The 18,844-nt window shown below is 37.6% G+C and overlaps 1 protein-coding gene across 2 annotated transcripts in view; it reads right to left on the reverse strand.

Annotated features, from left to right (window-relative positions):
* Positions 1-15,073: 15,073 nt before the first annotated feature.
* The window catches only part of PIAS2 (protein inhibitor of activated STAT 2), a 92,935-nt gene continuing 89,164 nt past the window's right edge, over positions 15,074-18,844 (reverse strand). The window contains exon 14 of one of the 2 annotated variants that reach the window (XM_036769634.1): positions 15,074-17,419. In XM_036769634.1, coding sequence (XP_036625529.1) covers positions 17,234-17,419 — 186 coding nt within the window. In that variant the 3' untranslated portion in view covers positions 15,074-17,233. Of the gene's footprint in view, positions 17,423-18,844 lie in introns of both variants that reach the window. The other variant, XM_036769626.1, reaches the window with a different exon arrangement.

Raw genomic sequence — 18,844 nt, forward strand, 5'->3', positions numbered from 1 at the left:
TCACAAAGATTATACACTATGACAAGGTGGTATTTGTACCAGGAATGCAGTGCTGGTTCAGTATTATTGACTATATCTATAACAAAAACAACAAAAATCATATGATTATCTTGATGGATGCAGAAAAAAACTTTTGACAAAATACAACACCCATTCCTATTAAAAACACTGGAAAGTATAGGGAATAAATGGAACTTTTCTTAAAATAAACAGTATCTATCTAAAACCAAGAGCAAGCATTATCTGTAATGAGGAAAAGCTAGAAGCCTTCCTAATAAGATCAGGGGTGAAGCAAGGATATCCATTATCATCACTATTCAATACTGTACTAGTGACGCTAGCTATAGTATTAAGAGAAGAAAAAAATTGAAGGAATAAGAATAGGCAACAAGGAAACAAAACTATTATTCTTTGTAGATGATATGATAGTATACTTAGAGAACCGTAAAGAATCAACTAAAAAGCTAGTTGAAATAATTAACATCTTTAGCAAAGTTGCAGGATATAAAATCAACATTTCTATATATTGCCAACAAAACACAAGAAGAGATATAAAAAGAAATTCTAATTAAAATAACTGCAAACAATATAAAATACTTAGGAATCTACCTGACAAGACAAATTCAGGAACTGTATGAACACAATTACAAAATACTTTTCACACAAATATAGGTCTAAACACCTTGAGAAATACTCATTGCCCATGAGTAGTCCAAGCTAATATAATAAAAATGACAATTTTACCTAAATTAGTTTTTTAGGATTAGAAAAAAAATCATAACAAAATTCATCCAGAAGAACAAAAGACCAAGAATACCAAGGGAATCCATTTTTTTTTAAATGTGAAGGAAGACAGCCTGGCAGTACCAGATTTCAAACTATATTACAAAGCAGTAATTACAAAAAAAAATCTGGTAGTAAAAAATATAGTGGTAGATCAATGGAATAGATTAGGTACACAATATATAGTAGTAAGTAACCATGGTAATCTAGTGTTTGTTAAACCCAAATATCCAATCTTTGAGGAGGAAAACTCACTATTTGACCAAAATTTCTAGGAAAATTGGAAAGTAGTTTGGCAGAAACTAGGCATAGGCCAAGATCTCACATGGTATATCCAAGATAAGATAAAAATGGCTACATGATTTAGATATAAAGGGTGATATCCATAAGCAAATTAAGGAAGCATGGACAATTTTTACCTATTAGATCTATGGATAAGAGAAGAGTTTATGACCAAACAAGAGACAGATAGCATTATGACATATAAAATGAATAATTCTTGTTACATGAAATTAAAAAGATTTTGCACAAGCGAAAGCAATGCAGCCAAAATTAGAATGAAGGCAGGAAACTGGGGGGAAAACTTTTATAGCAAGTTTCTCTGATAAAGGCCTAATTTCTCAAATATATAGCGAACTGAGTCAGAAATAAGAGCATTCTCCAATTGATAGATGAAGGATATGAACAGGCAATTTTTAGAAGAAGTCATCCAAGCTATCTATAGTCATATAAAAAAATGTGCTAAACACTATTGATTTGAGAAATGCAAATTAAAACAGCTCTGAGGTACCACCTTACACCTATCAGATTGATTAATATGTCAGAAAAGGAAAATGACAAATGTTGGAGAGGATGTGGGAAAATTGAGGCACTAATGCATTGTTGGTGAAGTTGCCAACCTGCCAACCATTCTGGATAGCAATTTTTAACTATGCTCCAAAAGTATAAAACTTCAGTACCACTATTAGAGATCAAAGATAAAGGAAAAGAACTTATATGTACAAAAATACTTATAGCACCTTTTTATGGTGGCAAATAATTGAAAATTGAGGGGATGTCCATCAAATGAGGAATGGCTGAAGAAGTTATAGCATATGTTTTGATGGAGTATTATCTCATTATAAGAAATGATGAGCAGGATTGTTTCAGAAAAACCTGAGAAGACCTATATGAATTGGTACAGAATGAAATGAGCAGAACCAGATCATTGTACACAATAACAGCAATTTTGTAAAGATGATCAACTATGATAGACTTAGCTACTCTAATCAATATAATGATCCAAGACAATTCCAAAAGACTCATAATGAAAAATGCTATCCACCTCCAGAGAGAACTAATGAACTTTGAGTGCAAATTGAAGGATAATTTTTTTCACTTTATTTTTCTTGCCTTTTTTGCAACATAGCTAATATGGAAATATGTTTTGCATGATTTCACATGTATAATTGATATATTGCTTGCCTTCTCAATGGGTGGGAGAAAGAGAAGCTGGAGAGGAGAAAACTTGGAACTCAAAAAAAATTTAATGATGAAAATAAATAAAAAATAAATAGGGATTTTCTTTGTTAATGTTTATACCTTTATTTCATCATTTTATCTTACTGAAATAGCTAACATTTATATTACTATATCAAATAACAGTAAGAAGAAAGGGCATCCTTACTTTCCCCTTGTACTTATGGAAAAAGTTTCTAATGTTTCAGCATTATAAATAATGTTAGCTCCTAGTTTTAGATAAATTATTAAAAATCATCTTAAAAAAGATCCTTTCCATGTCTATGCTTTTTAGAATTTTTAAGAAATGTCTATTATATTGTTAAATGGTTTTCCTGCATCTATTGGCATAATCATGTTATTTATTCATTTTTATGTTATTCATTATATGAGTTAATTTTTCAATACTGAACCATCCTTCTATCCCTTGTATAAAACTAAATTGGTTATAAATTCATTCAGGAAATCCAAAAAGGTATCTCTCATGTGTATATAAAAAATTATACACAATGCATTAAGAGATATGACAGAGATAACTTTGACAACCATCTGATCATTAATATCAAGCAAATCAGAAAGCAAGAAGATGCATGCCTGCCCAAAGTATTCAACACTGTCATGGAAGAGATGTAGTGTAGAGCCCAAGTAGAGGAGGGATTTTAGTAGATGGATAGGATCTCCTGATTTTGTAGGTGCCAGGTGATTTTTAGATGCTATTGAGTAGATTTTATCAAGTCCCAGAAAATAACAAATAAAATAACTAAATGAGACCTACAATCACTTTTTAAAAATTGTTCTAATTATCTACATAGGAAAACCAAGTGAATGAAAAATGTCTGTTACTATGTTATGTAGCTTAATGGACAATCGCAGACTTTGTCCATCAATATTTGTGTCTTAGGTAGATGCTGCAAATGGACAATAAATTGCGTTCAAAATTGAATAGGAAGAGGAGAGCAAGCTGAATTGTCTTTTGGAAATTTCAAAATTCTTTTAATGACTCCACACTTCTCCCTGAGGCAAAGGCTCATCTTTGTAATACTAATATGCTACTTAATACCAATACTAATATGTACCATTACTAACCATGGAACTGCAAAGTCAGGGCAGACGTGAAATTGAGGAACATCCAAAGGGCGATGGAGAGGCACATGATGGACAGATGCAGGATGCAATACAATAAAAATAAAGAATTACATAGAAGCATCGGTTTAAAGGCTCTCATCAAGGAAATGTATGAATGAAACAGAAAATGTGCTGATCATGTAGTGACAGAAAGGTATAAGCAGTGGAGAGTGGGGGTACTCCATTCATGTCCTCTCAACAGCAGATACAAGCATGGAGGATGCCTAGCGCATCAGTTGGAACTGTTGTAGTCAAATTATGGAAGGCCATGGACAAGAGTAGTATGGATAGGTTATTATCTGTATACTGGAAGGAATGCTCATATTGATGAGATCATAAGCCCATATGTGAGCAGTGAGTTCATTTATGGCTTGCTGAAATTCTCTAAAATTGCATTTTTTAAAACTAAGCAGAGTCTACTGTTGTTTTGTCCATAAGGATTATTTTATATTTTTGGAGATAGTCATCAAATATTTATAGATGTGCATACATATATGAATATGTGTGCTACTTCAATATTTGAGCTCCAGAGTGGGTTGGTTCTGAGAAAGAAATCTAGCCAGTAAACTCCTAGCACAGAGTGAATGCAAATACTAAATAGTAACTGTTTCTCTTTTGGCCAGGAACCCTCAGGGTCTTCCCCTCCCAGTTTGATTTTCTTTTTTTTTGGGGGGGGGGCAGGTGTTGATTAAAGGGGCCATCCCTGATTAACTTCTTAATGAGGTCTATTCACTGAATGGCAGTTACCTCACTAAAAGTGAGAACCTCAAAAGACCTTGGCCTGAAAGGGCCAGGGTCTCCCATTGCATCCTGGGCCATCTCCAGTTGTCCAGGTGTATGTCAAGCCACTGAACCCAGATGGCTCTGACGGAGAAAGTGAGGCTAGTGACCTTGCACAGCCCTCCCTCACTCAAATCAAGGTCAACTGTAAGTCATGTCATCATCTCCCTTATGTCATGGTCCTCTTCGAGAACAAAGGACAAACACAACAACTTCAATATTTAATTAGTAAAGAAAAGTATATTTGTATATATACGTACACACTATTTAATAAAAAAAAAAGTCTCCCTTTCCTGTTAATCTATCACATAATAGAGTTGGCCTTGGCATCAGGAAGGCTTGGGTTGAAATCCCACCTCCAACACATAGTGATGTGGTGATTCTGGGCAAGTCACTTAAATTCTTGGTGTTCCAGGTACCTAAGACTAAAAGTACAGAGTTACAACTAAAAGTTGGCTGATCTGTATTGGTACTGAGTTTAATTAGTGGAAATTCCCTTCTCCAGTAAAATCAAAGTCCAATAAAATAAAATATACCAATAGATATACATCAGAACTTGTGGAAGGTTTAACAAACAGTCTCTCATCTGGGCAATATAGCTTGGGGTCAGATTGCAACTTGCAATTTAATGGGTAGACAGCTCCATGTTATATAGTTCATAATAATAGCTAACACTTACATAGCACCGGCTATATGCTAAGCATTATATAATTATTATTTCATTCCATCCTCACAACAACTCTGGGAGATAGATAGGTGCTATTACTACTCCTATCTTACATATGAGGAAACTGAGGTAAGTTGGGGTTGTGACTTGCCCAGGGACACAGCTAGTAAGTGTTTGAGGCCAGATTTGAACTCAGGTCTTCCCGACTCCAGGCCCAGTATTCTATCCATTGAGCCACCTGGCTGCCTGACCTCATGATGTACATGCTTCTGATGTAAAATGAGCTGGGCCCAGAACTGCGTAGGAGGAAAAGGTCAGGCTGGATTGCATTCAGGAAATTGTGCATGCTTTCAATGATCCCAAACGGCTCACTGCCTCAAAAACAAAAATCACCATCACCAACATTATCCTATTGATGCTATTGTGGTATTGAAATATCATGTCAGAACTAAAATTACAAATAACCCCAAGGGCAATGGAAAGAACAATGGTGGGTATACAGTGTGCAGTGCATTATTAAAGATGACTCACATAAAGCAGTGATATATACACTTCATAATTGACCTAATAGGAGTCTAATCAATCACATAGGGAAAATGAGAATCAATGGATGGAAAGCCTGAGTGGTATTACTGGCAACTGGGAAATACCAAGAGTTAAAGACTTCTGGCATGTTGGGTAAATTACTTGAGAAAACAGATGCCTAAGAGGAATGACTGCTGCAACGATGTTCTGAGAGGGGCAGGAGAGGACGGGATTACGAACACAGGTAGAGAGATTCATTTTAGCAAGGACTAGGGATACCTGTCCATCTGAGAAAGGAGGAAAGATAATAGGGTGTGGTGGAAAGAATGCTGGGCAAGGCTTCAAATCCTGCCTTTAGCACTATAATGGTAATTTAAATTTGAAGATCTTTCCCACCCATTAATAGGCCCATGTGACCTGTTATGTCACAGGAAGCCTAAGTCACATGTGGTGGGAGGAGCTTATTTAACTAGAGGAACAGGAAAGGGTGGAGCAAGAAATGCTGAGAGGGGTTAGAGCCAAGGGAGAGAGCAGACATGTCCTAGCTGTGCTGTGATTGTTGGTGGCAAGGCCCCAGCAGGGGTCAGGAAGGTTACCAGTTGGTGAGGCTCCCTTCTGTGACATTGTGTTTTAGATTATTTGCTGTTATTATAAAGTGGACTCACTGGCTCTGGAATTTGTTTGCTGCTTGGATGGGTCAGACTTATTGGTTTTGGGACCTGATTCTCTGGTGTCTGAATAAATGGTTTCCTGTATTTCCCCACGTATAAGATGCACCCTTTTTCAAAAAATTTGGGGTCTAAAAACTGGGTGCATCTTATGCAGTGGTTGTAGATTTTTTTACTTGCATTTCTTGCTTTTTCGCGCTTGTTGTCTTTGTGCTCACTGTTTCACATTTGTTACTGGTATATTAGGTTACGTTTTCCCACATTCTGCCCAGAAACGGCTCAGAAAAAATTTTCATACAGTGCTGAATTCAAGTTAGAAGTGATCCAGTTTGCAAAAGTGAATGGAAATTGTGCTGCTGGGTGTAAGTTTGGTCCTCCTCCAACTGAGAAAGCAATCCAAGACTGGCTATGGGAAAAAGAAACCCTACTGAAAATGCCACGGCAGAAGGAGGCCATGAGAGGCAAGTCAGCAGAATGGCCTGATTTAGAGAGGGAATTGAAGATATGAATTGAAGAGCAAAGGGCAATTGGAATTCCTGTGTGCACAAAGAAGGTTCAGCGTGAGGCAAGAATTGCTGATGAAAAAGAAGTTACTGATTTCAAAGGAGGACACAATTGGTGCTTCAGGTTCATGAAACAGAATGGACTGAACATACATACACGCACCAGACTTGCCCAAAATATGCCTGAAAGCTATGAGCAGATGAATAAAACTTGAGTTCAGTAACTTTATGTAATACATTTTTTTTCAAATTTCGGACCCCAAAATTAAGGTGCGTCTTATACATGGGAGCATCTTACACGTGGGGAATACGGTACTTCTACTTTCTATAGTCTCTTATATTTTGCAATACAGAACTATATAGACATATTGACAATTACTGTCTATATTGTGATTATTGCCTTCCTGATACAAGCACTTAAAAATTGTTAAAACACCATGGGCAAAAAAAAAAAAAATCACTTACCTTCTCAGAATCTCAGCTTCCTCATCTGCAAAATGGGTCTGATAAAAGTGTACTAGAAATATTAGAGGCAGCTGGTGGCACAGTGGGTAGAGTGCTGGGTCTAGAGTTCCTGTCCCACAGTAGGTGCTACATAAATGCTTACTTTCTTCCCCTTCCCTAGTACTACCTCCCTCACAGGTTTGTTGTAAGGAAATCACTTTGCAAACCTGAAATATGTGGTCTTATTAAGTGCAGCAAAGTTTAAAGACAAAGACATTAAAATGTCCGTTGAATTTAATGATGAAAAGAGGATTGTTGAGTAGTAGTAAGAGTCCAGCTGAGATAACATCAATTGCGTCAGGACGTCTTTCAGCAAAAATCGTCAGCAGAAGCAGAAGAGCAATGGGGTACGTGTATGTACGGGTGTGTATGTCTATATGTGTGTATATATCATATATAATAAGGGGGGGATGAGCATCAACAGATAAAGAGAGATGGAAGCAAGGAATTTTAGGCTGATGGTCAATGAATCATTAAACCAGGAAGGCTGGGAATATAAAGAAGTGAAGTCATTATAAGGATGGAAGCTATAGGATAGAGTGGATATAGGATATCTCCCATAGGATATATATGTGTGTATAAGTATATGCACATGTATATATAGGATAGAGAGATCATAATGAGTGAAGGCTGAATAAAAGAGGAGAATTGGAGATGGTGTCCAGAGAATACAATTATCATTGCTATTTGAACTTCAAGGGCAACGAAAGCTCAGTCTTTGCTAGGCATTCCCTCCCTTCTCCTCTTGGCTCTGTCAACACAGGCATTCTTAACCTTGGGTTTATTCAATTCTTAAAAATATTATGATTATTGTATTTCAATGTTTTCTTTGTAAGCGTACATATTTGTACATTTAAAAACATTCTAAAAAAATGTTCCATAGGCTTTATCTGATTGCCCAAAGGGTCCATGACATACAAGGAGGTTAAGTCCTTGCTCCAGGTTTTGAAGCCTATTTCCAAGCTTCTACTCAGTGAAGCAGTCTAGATACTACTGACTCCACTAGAACCCAGTGCTCATGGGCCCTGAATCTGCAATACATGGGGCTCCTCAGGGACCCTAGACCAATTTCAGTTAGGGCCAGGCAAGTGAAGGAGCACCAAGAATGGAATGGTGGCTATATTTCTAGCCCTGCTATTCACCAACAAAGTCCCCGATCAAGTGGAACACGTGTTTTCACGTGCTTTCAGAAACAATCCAAGCCTCAGTAGCTATCAGCATAAGATTTCAAACATTTTGAGAATTCAAGGTTTGATATTCTCTCTTGGAAGAACTATCAAGCTTTTATGCTTTTTTTTTTTAAACAAGTGATTCAACTTTTGTGCCGAGTACTTGCTGTAATGTTGAGTTGCCCTAGGTTTCTGCACCTAGTCATACAAACTGTTCCCTTCTGCCTAGATGATTATACCCTTCATTCCCTTGCCTGGAAAAGTATTCTCTGGGATCATTCAGCTTTTAGCAGTTATCATAGAGGAGAAAGGCACAACAGTCAAATCTTACCAATTTAGAGTTAGCCAATTCTGAATCTGTGAGTGACCAAGTTTGAACTGGTTTAAATTCCTTCTATTTTCTTTTTCCCCTTAAAAGAGAAGAAAAGGAACCCCCAAAAGGGTTCTTTTAACAAACGGATAGTGCAAATAAGATCAGTGCCTGAGTTGGGCTAAGCCCATCTACTCAGTTAATACAAATTTATTAAATACTTACTACTGCCAGGCACTGGAAATAAAAGGCAAAATGATCTTTGTCCTCAAGGACCTCACACTGTAATGGGGAAGGAGGGGAAGTATAACAAACTATATATAGCTAAAGAGATAAAAGCTCTATACAAAGTGGATGGAAGTTAATCTGACAGGCAAAAGACACTAGGGAATGCTAAAGGCCTCCTCTCCTAAAGGCAGGATTTAAATGAGTCTGGCAAAAATCCAGAGAAACTAAGGGGCCCATGGAGGTGAGGAAGGAGGGAATTACATGTATGTAAGGGGTGTGAAGGCAGAGTCAGAAGTGGCGAAGACTGAATGCATGGAGAAGAGCAAACAGAACCCAATCGAATGGAAGCATGTGAAGTTTAAGAAGGCTGAAAGGGAAGAATGGGGCCATGTTGTGAATGGCCAGCTGTTTTCTCAGTCACAGGCTGATTCCCACTGGAATAGAGGTCAGGTGGCTTTGGACAGGTGAGATTTTAGCAGTTTCACAGTTGGTAGGGCCAAAGTCCAGATTTTTCAGATGCTAAATTCTACCAGGCTTTAAGTAGATGCTTGATCAAGTAAGCAGAGATCATACTGAGAGAAGACACAGGTCAGGAAGGCAAGATTGCTTTCTTGAAACAGGTGGATCAGGCAAACAAATTCTTAGGTAGGAATGGAAGGTGAGTGAATGATTACAGAGAAGCTTGTTAATGAACTTGAGAAGCTGAGTATGCAGGCAGGTAGGACTCCGGAGAGAGCCAGGTAGCCTAGCCTTTCTAAGCAACTATGTCCTGTTGATCTCCACTGCAGAGTCCTGTCTCCCACGGCCCAAATTCCAAACATGAGTATCTTTAAACTAGCAATCCTGCCAAACCTAGATTCTCCAGTCCCAGCTGAAGTCAGATAAGGAAATCTGTACTACAACCCCAGGACAAGATGGAAGATCTCTGATATCATCTCTCCCTAGTTCTTGAGGTTTCATTTATTGACTGGAGATGGAGCTGCCAATATTGAGGTGCTTCTCTGGTGCACTGACAGAGAATTTCCTAGCCCATTTTAATAACAAGTTTTAAGTACTTTGGAAATATTCATTTGCATATAACTTTTATGCTAATTATAATTTGTCCTCCTCCATTCAGAGGTATCTATTAAGGTCCCTCAGATCTTGGACTTTTAAAAAAAAAACCTAGTGTTAGTTTCTGAAAGTACTTAAAAGTATAAAAAATACATTTCATTAAAATTCTTCCCCAATTTAGATTCAGACTGGTCTTTCAGTCAGCCTAAATTCATTAGGTTTGACTATATCAAGGAACTAGTACATGCAGTTTAGTAGTCCATTACAGGAAGATGAAAACCTGATTCCATCAAAGAAAGAAAACCAAAGGGTTACCTGTACTCACATTGGTCAATAAAGGGCAATGACAGCAAGAAGGAAACCCTACCTTTGTCCCTAGGCTCTGCTTTTCCAGTCTTTATTAATTACTGGTTGCAGCTCAAATCCCTAGAGTTAAGAACAAGCCAGTATTTACTGAATAGCAGACTGGGTCGAAGGGGAGAAAAATCTGGGCAAATATCACACACAAAAGCCCCAGGTGTCAAAGATCAACCACAGACCCTCATTTAACCTATAACAGAAATTTCCATGACACAAAGTACACTTGAGGACATTCTTATTTCCACAACTCATCAGCCCCAAGACCAACTCTCCATTTGCAAAGTGTTATTTGTTGGATTTGGAGTCAAGAAGACTAGGGTTCAATTGCCACTTCTGTGGAACCCCAGGGGAAGCTAATTAACTCTGAGTTTTAATTTCTCCATTCATAAAATGGACTATTTCTAGCACTTGTTTCAAAGGCTTATCATGTGGACCAAACGAATTAATGCATGTAAAGTGCTTAGCAAACCTTAAAATACCACACGAAAGGAAGCTATTGCTATTATTATAACGGGTTACTGTGTAAGGTTCCCAAGAAACCCTGGTTAATTTACTGTTCAGCGGCCAAGACAATCACACGGAGAAACCATTCAGTGTTCTGGAAAAAAAGCGCTAAATTGGCAGTCAGAAGATCTGTGCTTGAGTCCTTGAATACTTAGTAATGAAGATTTCATTTGGTTCAGTGATTGCCTCCACTGATTCAGATTAGTTCTTTTAGGACTTCTCTACAGCACTTTATGAATGGATGAAGTAGAGAAAAAAATCATCTAGTAGTCAACCTTTTGGTTCATGGGGTTCTCAGAATCAGGGGGGTCATCACACCACACTTGGAGCTTTGCACTCTGCTGGCCAGCCTTCTAGAACCCAGTATCAAGAAGATTCAAATGCATTTTGGAGGAAAAAGCAAATTAGCATCATAACCTTACAAACCTGATGCTTGCTCTCAAGATAATGGGCAACAACCACATTAGTAAGTACTCTCTTAATCATAAATTGTTCCAAATATAAGCTGCATGTGATCTCCCAGCTTTTAAACTGACATTTGGAACAATTTAACTTCTTAAAAGTTCAGAGTACTTTATTTTTTTTTAAAGCCACAAGTCTTTAACTGTCAGGCATGAAAGAGTGGGTGTCATGGCAAATAGCTTGCACTTTTATACTAATATGAGCTTTAAGGGTTACAAAGTGCTTTTCTTTCAGAAGCCCTATGGAAGAGGTTGTTTATTTAATCATCCCTATTTTTACAGAGCAGGAATTTGACCTCAAGTTTTCTGATTCGAAGGCCTTTGCTCTTTCTCTTGTACCTCACAGCATCTGTAGTCCCAAGCTTTGGGGGACTTTCACATTCAATACCAACTGTAGCTAGCACATTTGGTGTGCAGGAGAAAATGAGCATTAAGCTCTCCAACTTAAGCCAATCTTTTCTATAAAGTTGATTGCTGGTTATTGAAAAGCTACTAAATTGCTGTAAGGGCTAAGAAGCAAACTAAACTGTCACCAGGAAACAGGATAGAACTGTTTGTTTGGTGTTGCACAGAGAAGTGGGGCGGATGTAATGAAACGAGCCCTCAGTTAAGAATCAGAACTGGGTTTGTCTTGATTCTGCCTCTAATCCTGCAGGGGCAGTCAGCAAGTCTTTTACTTTTCTGGACATTAATTTCCCCTTCGGTAAAACAAGGTGATTGGGCTAGATTTCTTAAGTACCTTCCAACTCTAAACTTCTATCATTTTGGCCCAAGCCCCAGATAATCAAAGCATCTGAGATTAAGGAAATGCATTTACAAAGGTGTGAAGTATCTTAGAAGCTATGGGTGCCAAACACAGCTCATGTTTCTGTTTAGTTGTGCCTGACCCTTCATGCCCCCTTTTGGGGGCTTCTCAGCAGAGATACTGTAGCAATTTGCCATTTCTTTCTCCAGCTCATTTTACAGATGAGGAAATGGAGGCCAACGGGGGTAACTGGGATCACACAGCTAGTGTCTGAGGCCGGATTTGAACTCTGGTCTTCCTGACTCCAGGCCTGACGCTCTGCCCAGTGCACCGCTAGCTGCCCAAATAGACTTCAGGTAGGGTGTAGCACAGCATCAAGCACAGACTAAGGGCTTAATAATGCTTTATTCAATTGTTTGTAGGTAGGGGCCACTTGATATGGCTGGGGTCAAAAAACCAAACCAAAACATGGACCCTAGCCTTCAAGATTTCTAATATTTCCACACATACACACATTTTTCTAATTAGGGCTTTTCCTCAAAAAACCAGAACACTTTTCCTTGGGATATACTGTAGATGAGTGGTGTGAAGCACATGGTCCACAACTCCCAAGTGCAGCTGAACCAGATTAAAATATGCTTGGGAACTACTTAACAACAAACACAATAAAACATCAATAACATTACATTTTAAAACTAAGTTAGCATGAGGCCCACAGATATCTAAGTGCAGATTTGAGTTTGACACAACTGTGTAGACCACAGCTCTTCAACCAGCATATGGCATAAGAGATTCCTGCCCTTAAGGACAGGAATAAATTGGTTATACGACTATAGGTCATTCCCTGGATGAGGTAACTCTCAACTAATATAGGTCAGCACTTCCATAGTTTAAGAGTTGACAAACACAGAGAGCAACTTAACCAAGGCTGCACAGATAATTTATGTCAGAGGTAGAAATGGAAGCCAGGTATTCCCAATTCCAAATTTAGTTCTCTATCCATTAGGCTAGGCTGTCTCTTTATACTCTACTTCTTTTATCAAAATATCATCCATTTCATTTGCAAACATGTAGCTAATCAAATGGAGCAAAGCAAAAATTTTTTGAATTTTTAAATTAAATTTTAAATTAAATTTTTAAAAAAATTTTTTTTAAACTTCCACTTAACAAAAAAAAATAGCGTACATTTCTTACTTGGCCATGATAATTCTGCGTTGGTCCTTCCCAACTAAAGCAGCAAAGAACAGAGAACCAAGTCTCCCATTGGTTAAACATTATATTAACACAATTTTCATATTTCACTTGATAGAAATACCAAAGCATAGGTTCATGCGCTTTGCTTCTGACTTGGTTCTTAGAGGAGTGAGACTTTTCTCTGGACTTCCTGAATGGAGCCCCCTGTGGAAGAGCCTGAAGCAATCTTTCTTTAAAAACCTGAAACAAGTCTCCCTTCTAAAGTGAGAAACTGCTCCTTCGCAGCAGACACACACAGTTATGTCCTTCTGCTTCGATTTGTCTGCTGAGCATCCCTAAGGGCTTGCGTGTCAATTAGAAGCCTTGCTCTTTGAGAAATAGTTGACCTCTCATTCCACAACTAATATAGATTATATAGGAGGCAGGACTGGAGTCAGAAGGGAAAATTTTCACCCATGGCTTATGAAAATAGTTGTTTTTATAAAGTCACACACAGAGATCCACACACATTTCTTCATAACTTTTATGTTAAAGACTCTTCATTCTGTTAACTCTAAGCGTAGTCTTTAGTTGCATATCTCCAACAAACTGCTGGACATTTCCACATAGGGGTCTCATCATTCTTTATAAACTGCTCCAGTAGTCATCAATAGGCAACAGGCCCCTGTCTTTATTTGAAAGTCTCACAGTCACCATAAACTCAATCAAATTTATCATCTTCCCATGAAAACTGGCCTTGCCTTCCACATTCTCATTAACAGTCTCCCAATCGTCTAGTCATAAAACTTATTTTGTCCCTTTTCTCCATTCCCCTTACATCAGTTTCCAAATCTTTATCATTCTTCCTTTAGAGATCTAAAAAATCCATCCTTTATTCTCTCAGGTACCATCCATGTGCAGTTCATATCCCACTTTCACCCACATCATAGAGCTAATCTTCCCCATGTCCCAAGTTCTGTTCCTTTCAATCCATCCTGGCACATCACTACCAGATTCTGTCATTCCTTAACTCCAAACTTTAAGTGATTCCTTATGTATGAATTCTAAACTTCTCTGTTAGATTGCCAGGGTCTTCTGAAATTTACCTATAATCTCCCTCTTAAACTCTATTTGGTACTATACCCAACACACACACCCCTCCTCCCAGTCCACTGATCTGATTTCCAAGCATGATTGTTCCTAGAACACATCCTTGGAAATTTCCTACTTGTTGCCTTCATAAAGTTCTTGGAATGGTGTTCCTCTTTTCTCCATCTAACTCAGTCATGCCAATCTTTCAGTACACACTTCAAACTGCACTTCCTCCATTTAGACTTTCTTTCATTGAGCTCTCTTCTCTGAAGTCACACCTCAATTTCACACTTAATTACTTGCTGTCATATTGATGTTCCTGCTGTTTCATGAGTTACTTATTAATCTTTCCAACTAAACCACCAGGTCCTTGAAGACAGTACCCATGCCTTTATCCCTGACAAGTAGCACAGGGCACGTTATGCAGAAGATACTTAAATATTTTTCAAATGAATTATAATTACATGCCCACTTAAGAACTAGGGATGGATAGCCAAAAAAGAAAAGATGGGGGTTGGGAGGAGAGACATAACTGTCTATTCTAAGGACTGTCTGTTGAAGAGGGATCAAACTTGTTCTATAGGGCATCAGAGAGGGAGAGGGTGGAAAACTGGTGGAAGTTACATTAAGGGAAGATTAGTCACAATATAAATAACAACTCCCAAAAGTGCCTGACCAAGCGGGTAATGGATTGCCTCTCGCTGGCAAATACTAAATGACTATGTATTGAATGTGATAGAGGAATTCTTATCCAAGTACAGGTTGAACTAGATATCTGGCACCTGAACAATCCCCTTCATTAGAGAAACTAAAAATTATACTCAGAAGGTGAAGCACCCAATGAGAACAGCAAGGAATAGCAAAAAGGAAATACACCAATGCAAGTTTTAAAATTCAGACAACAATAAGAGCCAAAGAAACACCCAAATATGAATTTCTTTTAGTAATTTCTTTTAACCTACTGTAAACCTGTTGGTAAAAATGAAAAGATAATTATGTCAACATCTAAAAGGTAACAGAATTGAAAAAACAATATACATCATGTTTTATTAAACAAATTATGTCAGACAAACTGGGATACTACTACTATCTGATTACAAAGTTAGCAGACAGACAAAGCAGCTGTAATAACTGAAGTATCTGGCATGGTGCCACAAAAAGGCTTCTTGGAAAAGCAGTATTAGTTTCTGTTTTGAAACAGGACTGTCACATGGATGAGAAACCTGCTGAAGGAGCATGACAAATAGTAATGAAAAAGAGATTGTAAATAACAATTGGTGTCTGCTTCATTTTATTTCCATCTTCAATAACCATCCCCAAGAGGTCATATGGTGTTTTCCACCTAGTTGGAAGACCTGAAAAAAATCTAATAAGCTATCCAAAATTAAGTCTGTATAAACTCATTGTAGTCCATGAGAGAAGTTAGGCGAAGCCCACAAGAAGAGGATACCTGGTAAGGTACAAAAACCAACCAGAGACAGTGATGAGCTTCATGTGGAAAGAACCTTGGGCAAGTCACAATCTCCCTGGAACTCAGTTTCCACATCTGTAAAAGGAGAGGGAAGTTGAACTAGACAGCCCCTGTTAGCTCTAGATCTATGACCCTATGAACTCACAGTCACTTATATACAGTTGACTATTTTACAGACTGGGAAGTAGCTCTCCCTTCTCCCTCTGACACTGGTTAAAACATGCCAAGAGTCCAAAAGTACTCATTAAGGCACCTCAGTTTTAGAAAAAGATTAGTCAATTGCCTGGCAGTCAGAGGAAGAGATTTTGATTCAAAGCTATGTGAAATGACTGCATCTTGGAAAAGAATACACAAACTAAAGAACAGTATTTGAAGAAATTTAAATCCTTGAGAACCAACGAATCGTTCAAGTTAATTAAATTAAGCAAAGAACATGATGTTGTTTCCAAAGAAAGTTAATTAAAGGTTAAGGGTAGCAAATTTAGCAAGTAGAAAAACCAAGTTCTTTGAATTATTTTAAACTAGACAAAGGAAACAAATATCCTACAGAAAACAGGCTTCTTCAGGCCAGGAAAAAAAATATGACTGGAGGCTCTCGAAGGTTTCAGTGCTACTTTATCCTTCTTGAGCACTAAAGTGTGATCATGGGTATTTGTATCCTATACCATAAATTGCGAGAGAAAACAAAGCCTCTGCAAACAAATTGGGATTTCTTATTTCTAACTGCTCAATATCCCTGCTACTAGCCAAACTTTTCACAAAGGGAAAATATCTTGGTTTAACATCCAATCAATATTACCCAACTCCTCCACCCTATCTCACAAAAGTTGTGGCTGAACTATTTTTCAGTCAATAGCTGTGCAGTACTTCCTTTTTGAGAAAACAAGTAAAATTCCCAAAACGTGGTATGAGGTACCAGGAATGTATATCTACCAACAGTAAAACATTATGCCTGGGGCAGAATTTGCATAGTAATCTTTCTATATAATAAAAGGCCATACCAGAATTTCATTTTGCATTCATCAGTAATATTACAGTGTCAATGACAATCTGGGGGAAAGAGTCATGTCCCTTTGATGGGCGATATAAAGAGAAGAGTCATAACAGCATAGATATAAAGTAAGCCAGGATCATTTCAGAAGGATTTCTTATGTCTATAGAGCTATGAAAAGTACTCATTCAGCAAAGCAGACTCTCACACAGACTGTGTGGGCATACTTTTTTCTAGAATAGTTAATTGCCTTTTATTAGAAAAAAAAGTTTATTTGACTATTTACATAATTTTATTGCTGTGTATTACAACCAAAAACTTACTTTTAACCAGTCTGTAGAATCCATCCAGCAATATAAGAAACAGAAATCATTTTTTAAAAGACGGCAACATGGCTGAATGTATCTGATAAGAGTATTTTATGAATAAGAAAAAAAATCCTTTGAAGCTAAATTTACTTCTTGCTGCACATAATCTTTTTTTCTTCCATTTTCAGAAGGTAACAGAATCCATTTGTCTTTTCAATAAATATCAAACTAACTGGCAATAAAACAGATTCCATGACCCAGAGATGCAAGAGCGAGCAGCACTGGCTAATTATTCCTGTAGTCCAATGAGTCCTTTTTAGTCCAAGGAGATTATGTCTGGAATGTTGTTCCCACTGCTGGTTATAACCCCACTCTCACTCCTGCCTGATGAAGTGACATGAGTGTTGCTTTCTTGGGGGCTTGTGGAGGTGATGATGTTTCCAGCTGTGCTGCTTGTTGACAATGTTGAGGAGAGACTATCCAAAAACATAGGAGGACAGTACTGCTTGAAACAAACAATGATGGTGATGATGAGATTACACCGGTTTTAAACAAAACAGTGAATTTCACATTATCTCAGTGGCTATCTCAGAGGCCTCAATGCAGAGATGAAAATTTTCCCAAGGCTTCATAAGGTGGCATTAATTTACATAATATTTTGTTTTTAAGTATTGCTTACAACTAAATTAGAAAGTCCTACTAAAATCATCAATGACTAGTTTACCTTAAAGCACAAAATAAACACTGAAAAAATATTTGTTAACTGAGGATTAGCCAGACAATTCTGGATAATGTTAAACTTGAAGAACAGAGAGCTGCTGCTAATTAACATGGCTTGAAGGAGTATCTCACATATTCTGGAAGAGTTAATACATAGTTATCTTCAATGATACTTAATTAGTAAAGTGGCCTTAAAAACTCATCAATCTTTTCAGGCCTGGATGATAATCTGGAGTACTATTCCTCCTCTTCCCAACTACTGAATAGCTACGAAGCCCTTAAAGCCGACCTCAAATGCAACCTTCCCTATGGATCTTTCCCCAATTCCCTCATTTAGTAATGACCTTCCCTCTTAAACTTCAAGCGAGACTTGTTTTTATGTATGTTATCTTAAGACCGTGTACTCCTTGAAGGGAAGAATTGTGTCTTACCCACACTTTGTTTTTTACTCAGTGTACAGAATATTATTGTACATACATCAAGCATTTAACAAATGCAACTCAATTTAACTGAATACTGTACTCATATCTTCTAGTGACCCCATCAGGGCCTTCTCAGCACTGCTCAGAAATCTTTCTCTCCTCCCCTCTCCCTGCCTTTCTCATATCTGCTCTCTCGGGAAGTCCCTCAGCAAAAAAGCACATCCCACACTCAGAACATGAATGAGCTGCCGTACTTCATTGTAACGACCAATACTATTGCAATGGATGATCACCTCTTCCATATTAAAACATTCCAAGACCATTCTCCATATTCTTCTTTCCCCCTCTTATCTCAAAGAAAAAGGCCCTCCCTCTGCCTTGTGAATGATCCTTCCACCTAAGTCTTTGATCCCATCTACCTAATTTTTCAAGAAGCATTGTAGCTAAACTCTGTACCTTCCCTAATAATTATCAGAGAGTAGATTTAATAAATGTGTGCTGTACTAAATGCTGACCAGCTGATTTCAGTTGTGACATATATTTGCTGAGGCAGAAATGACTAAAAATGACTTAAAAGCTATAGTTAGATATTATATGACCTGTGTTTTTAATCAAAAATCTAGAATACAGGGAATAGGGAGATACCCTAGCTTTTATTGCAAATATAAAGGTTTCTGAAAAGAAAAGAAATATGTAGGTTTCTTTACAAGTGTTACACTGGCCATGCAATGGCACCTATTTTAAGAAAATGGAGTATTTACACTATTTAGAAATATCTGGGTTCA

The sequence above is a fragment of the Trichosurus vulpecula genome, chromosome 1 (genome assembly GCF_011100635.1).
Source record: "Trichosurus vulpecula isolate mTriVul1 chromosome 1, mTriVul1.pri, whole genome shotgun sequence".
Classification (NCBI taxonomy): Eukaryota; Metazoa; Chordata; class Mammalia; order Diprotodontia; family Phalangeridae; genus Trichosurus; species Trichosurus vulpecula.